This window comes from Trachypithecus francoisi, unplaced genomic scaffold, assembly GCF_009764315.1.
Source record: "Trachypithecus francoisi isolate TF-2019V2 unplaced genomic scaffold, Tfra_2.0 Lachesis_group18, whole genome shotgun sequence".
In the NCBI taxonomy this organism is placed as follows: domain Eukaryota; kingdom Metazoa; phylum Chordata; class Mammalia; order Primates; family Cercopithecidae; genus Trachypithecus; species Trachypithecus francoisi.
The window spans coordinates 41,510,331-41,515,832 of NW_022681463.1; the positions used below are offsets into that span (position 1 = coordinate 41,510,331).

Sequence of the window (5,502 nt, forward strand, 5' to 3'; positions counted from 1 at the left end):
AGTTTGTTTCCATTAAAGGCCCTCAGCCAAGAGTATAAGGGGATGGGATAGGCCATTGCACAGTCCATGAGCCAGACACTTGGCAGGACTATCATCAGTTTAGTCAAGTCAAAGCTTTGTTTCTGGACATCCGGATATCATCCAAGCAGCTAGAGGGATGGCAGAGTAAAGGACTGGATATGTGCATAATAAGCCAAGGAACCATACCAACTGGGGAGCTGGGAGCAAAGAGAAGCCCAGTTCTATCTTAGAACAGACAATGTAAAAATCTATTCAAAAGAATGAAATTGGTCATTGTGCCATAAAGGGAAGGTTGCCTCCTGCTCAGAATAGTCTCCCCAGAAAATGCCTCAATTAGGTAAGTCATTTCAGAGGCTCTGTTTTCTATAATCAGTATGCAATGCCCCCTTCTTGATAGTGCTCAGAGCAACAAGTGGTGAGAGGCTGAATGACCTAACTAAAATGTGCCTAAGACTAGAGTACACTTGTAACTCCTGACTTGAAAAATTCAACGAGTATAAGTGTCATGCTGAGCAGAACAGTTGCATCAGCAAATATTAAACTGTAGTTGGACTTTAAAAGAAATCAAATAATATTCCATACCACTTTATTAAGTCATCTTGAAAAATGACTGTCATAGCACTAATGACCAATGATATTTATCATCTACAGGAGTAGTAAATGTTTGCCTGTAGAAAGAACTAAATGGAAAATCAAATCATAATTAGCCGGTAACTAGGTAAGCTTGGAATTAGTAGAAAGATGATTTGATGTATAAACTGTTTAAGAGCATTATGCTAAGATAACATGAAACATATTCACTTGCCCATATAAATATTATTGTTGTGAATGGATCCAGAACATGCTGTTTTCATTGCCTACAATTTATTGCACTTCTCATCACAAAAGGGACAACTTTCTTGGTAAGGGAAGCATTTGAGTTTCAAAGGAATATTTAGCAGTATTCACTCCCTTGGCTATCCCTGAGTTGGCATTGCCAACATTTATTTCCCCGAAACTCTCCATTTTCTATATTTCCATTACTGGCTAACCCTTATTTTCATAGATAACAGTCTTTATTTAAGTGAATTAATATGGACAATTGAATTGCAATCAAATCCTGTTAGCATGGGAACCATTCTTTACCTTTCCCAATACTTTGCTTATCTCTGCTCTCGTTTTTACCCAAAGTTTAACTCTCGAGGAATATTCTGTTTAATTTCCAAGATAGTAAAAGTACTTACATGTTGTCAACAGGAAATGTATAAAACAGAAACTACAGAAGCACACAAAGGTATCCACATAGACACATTGGGTTCCTCATCTGGTTGATGGAAATGGAGATTTGAAAGCCCAGCAATTGGATGCCAGATCAGTGGATCTTGTTAAAGTAATTTAATTCCCAGACTCACTACACCAAGGTCTATTTCCTGCCTCAATTAGTATTGGCTTAGGAGCAGATGTAGGGGTAATTGGTGGCAGGAGGCTAGATGAGGGTACGGAGGTTGTACGTACATCAGAAGATTCAGCTCCTGTGCAGCTGGCAAAAGTAGCGATACTATAGCACAGAAGGGCGGCTATGAAGCAGAACAGGAGCTCCCAATGGGAAGATGAGGAGAAGTAATTGTCTAGCTGAGGATGAGGGGAAACTAAATAATCTCTGTAGAACAGTTTGGATTAGTAGCAACACAGGGTGGAAAACTAGAAAAGGAAACTGGGAGAATATGGCACTACACGCCTATGAACAGACTATTTAGTATTCTAAGGTCTTCACCTGTGGGTTGCTTAACCATGCGCAAGTCCTGATGCTGAACAGCTCATTTGAAAAATGGGGTCAACAAAACGACCTCACAGGGTTATTGTAAGGAGTAAATGAGATGGCATGTATAAAGTGCTTAGTATAATATCTAACACATGGACTACATGATTCAAGCTACTTTCTTCTCCTCTAGCTTAGGAGGTTCTCATCTTGGAGTCCATGGCCCCAAGGAGAATCACAATTGGGTGGGAAGACATGTGCAAACCCCCTTCAGTTGTTTACAAAAATGTGTATGTACATGTAAGTGCATATATACCTTTCTGAGAAGGTTTATGTCTTCTATCCAATTTTCAAGAATGCTCATGATTGGAATAAAGGTTGAGAAGCATTGTCCTGGTACACAATGGCAAGAGATGATTTCCAAATCTCACTTACTAGTCAGAGAAAATGTGATCCTACTATGTGAACAGGTCAGTTTCCTATTGATTCAGACTGGGCAGAACTATATTTCAGGAAATAGTCTTTTAATTCTGACAGCTGGACATGACAGTGGTGCTGGGATTGAAGAGTAATCACAGAGCAAAGAATTTTTTGGTTGACTCAATTCCCTTCTTAGATCTGGACATGCATTGAAATTTTCCTCTCCCTTTTGCTTTCCTGTTATTATTAACTAAATTGTCCTCATGATTTGTGCCTGCCTTTTTTTTTTTTTTGAGACAGAGTCTCTGTCGCCCAGGCTTGGAGTGCAGCCGCGCAATCTCGGCTCACTGCAAGCTCCACCTCCTGGGTTCACGCCATTCTCCTGCCTCAGCCTCCCGAGTAGTTGGGACTACAGGTGCCCGCCACCACGTCCAGGTAATTTTTTGCATTTTTAGTAGAGACAGGGTTTCACCATGTTAGCCAGGATAGTCTCGATCTCCTGACCTCATGATCCTCCCGCCTCAGCCTCCCAAAGTGCTGGGATTACAGGCATGAGCCACCACGCCCTGCCGATTTGTGCCTGTCCTTCTATTCCAGGACAACAAATGCTACCATACTCATTCTGAGTCTTCCCGGTCAGAAACCAAGAAGACAGTCATTGCAACAGAAATACAGAGCTTTCAGATACTCCCTTCCTGCTACTCAGATTGTCACGGGATTCCTGGGGCCTTGCTTTACCAGCTGGAAACCTCTGTGGCTGGTGGTACCTTCTGCCTGAGTATTGCTCATGCCTGATGGGCTCCTTTTGTCCACTCATCCTGGAAGGCTGCACTTGGCTCATGCTATCAGCCTGGATCCCATACTTGCCAAGGGAAAGCTAGGCTCCGATTGGTGAGGGGTGTGTGGGCGAGTGAATATGGGGTTCAGTCGTTGCGCACAGCCAGGCACACTGGCTGCTGCAAGGGGGCAGGCAGCTCCAGGCACTGCAGCTGAGCCAGATGTACTACATGCAGCTTCTGTTGTGGGCACCCCTGCCTGGACAAGGGGAATGTAGTGGTGCCTGGAAACTTGGAGATGCCAGGAACCACAGAGCCCCAAACTGGGTATCATCATAGCCCTAATGTGGGGAGCCCCTAAGTCAGGGCTCCCCTAAGGGCCGCAGCTCTTTTATCCTCCTCGCTCACAACATGGTGAGTGGCGGGGTATGTTTCAGCCCTGTTTGTGTTACAGCCCTTTCAGTCCTGCCATTCAGTACGTCCTGAGTTCTTGTCCCACATCCAGCAATAACGAGGTACATGGAAAACTGGAGGGTAAACAAGACGGAGAGGAGCTTCATTGAGTGACAGAACAACTGTCAATAGACCCAAAGTGGGTAGCTCCTTTCCGCTGGCAGGTTGCCGCCCTCAGCGGAGAGACCAGGTGTGGGTAGCTCCCATCTGCAGGCAGGTTGTCCCAACATCTCTGTGAGTGTAGCTGAGTGGGGCAAGGGTCTTTTATGAGCTTCAGAAGGGAGAAAATGCATTGTGCATGCTGATTGGCCCATGGGCAGCCATAGGCAGGCCTGGAAAAAGCACCATAAGTTCTTACTCCAAGCCATGGACTCCACCCAGAACTAACAGCCCAGACCCTATACTTCAGGCAATCCCTGGCTTGAAGCGGGGGCTTCACTGTGGAGTCACCCTTTTCTGTGTGGAAGTCTGTCTTCCTCCTGCTGCTATCAATCATATTGTTCATAGTGCCCACGCTGCTCATGCCGAGGAGTGCCTGCAGGCTCCTTCTAAGCTGCCATCAACTCTGCCTCAGCCTCCCTCCTATGCTGATTGGCGCTCAAAGTCCGAGGGGGCCAAGGGCCAGTGTTTGGCATGTCAGCGTCACCCCAAGCATGCGCACACATGGCCAGCTCAGAAGAGCACTCCGGCTTGGCCTCAACTTTGCTCTGAAATCAGAGTGGGCACCAGGCACAGGGAGAAGTCAGGCAGCGGGAGCAAGCGCTTCTGAGCCTGTGAGGCTGAGGGGGCTCACAGGTCCCCAAGAGCACAGGGCGCCCAGGTCCGCAGCTGTGGCTGGGTGGCTGCAGCAGTGCCTGGGAGGACAGGGCTCCCACCGTGCCAATTCAGAAAGGGGCAGGGCTCCCCCTGTTCCCAGTCCTAGCTGCATCTCCCCAACTTCAGCCCATGTCTTTGCAGCAGCCACTCCAGACGGGCTGCCACTGCCAACAAGCTGACCTATTTTGCCAATATTCATCAACTAGAACATATTTCACACCACAATGTTGATAAAGGAATATGCCAATAAGATGGATGCTTTCATTTATGATGAAAATAATTATTACAGCGAATAGTCTGTATAATGGCAGCTATAACAACTGGATCTACTTGACAAGGTGGATGTAACATTTCAAACTATTAAAAAGGATGTTTTGAATTAATATAAAATAAAGAATGGGGCTGGAATAACCCATCTACCATTTTACTGAATGAAAAAAACCATTACTATTCTGTATATACTGTGAAGATAGTAAATTGAGACATAAAATATTTTTTGTGACTTAAAAATATAAGTCAAATCAACATAAGTTCTTTCTTTGTCAAAGTTAATGTTTCAAGATAAATACGAAAACATAGAATTAATAAATATGCAAAGAATAACTCCAGTCCCCTTAACATATTCATGAGCCAATTAAGAAAATATGGTTGGCATTCCATTATTGGTGTTGGGAGGTTTGATTCAAAGAATAATTGGTCTGCTCGTGCATGAGACTATATGCTGAATCTTTTTTTCATATATAACCTGCAGATAATTCATGTCTATTATATATCATTAAAAAATAACTTGGGGCCTATCTACAAGGTAACAACAAAACATTTCTTTGGACAAAATACTGTTTTTTTGTAGACTGTCCACAATACATGAGTGTTCAGTTAGTACTGTATTTACAGAGCCATCAATTCCTTTCTAAAGGGGCTGTCCTATAGTGGATTCAGGCATTTGCATTTACATTGCCCTACTTGTCAATCAGTTTTACTCACTGAGCTTTAATGAAGCAAGTCCAGGAACATGGACCAGAGGAAGAAAAATTGTAAACTTTCAGTGCATCTGTTTCTGCCTCAGAATCATGCATATTTACATTGAAATGTTTTACATGTAACCTATACCACTGCTAGCTCAAAATTTTCACCTTTAAACTATTTCTTTTCAGATTTGATGAAAACATCATCAGTTTAGAGATCAGTTAACAAAAGAAGGACTCATTAGGCTGGCAGATAATAGTAGTATAAGGCTGATATTTGAACAACTGATAACAAAAGATAGAAGTTAGGGAG

General features: G+C 43.5%; 1 protein-coding gene across 1 annotated transcript; it reads left to right on the forward strand.

The window, feature by feature from the left end:
- Positions 1-2,782: 2,782 nt before the first annotated feature.
- Positions 2,783-4,741, forward strand: LOC117063424. The gene has a single exon (XM_033177074.1). The coding sequence runs from the start codon at positions 3,707-3,709 to the stop codon at positions 4,175-4,177; it is 471 nt and encodes a 156-aa protein (XP_033032965.1). The 5' UTR covers positions 2,783-3,706; the 3' UTR covers positions 4,178-4,741.
- The last annotated feature ends 761 nt before the right edge of the window (positions 4,742-5,502 follow it).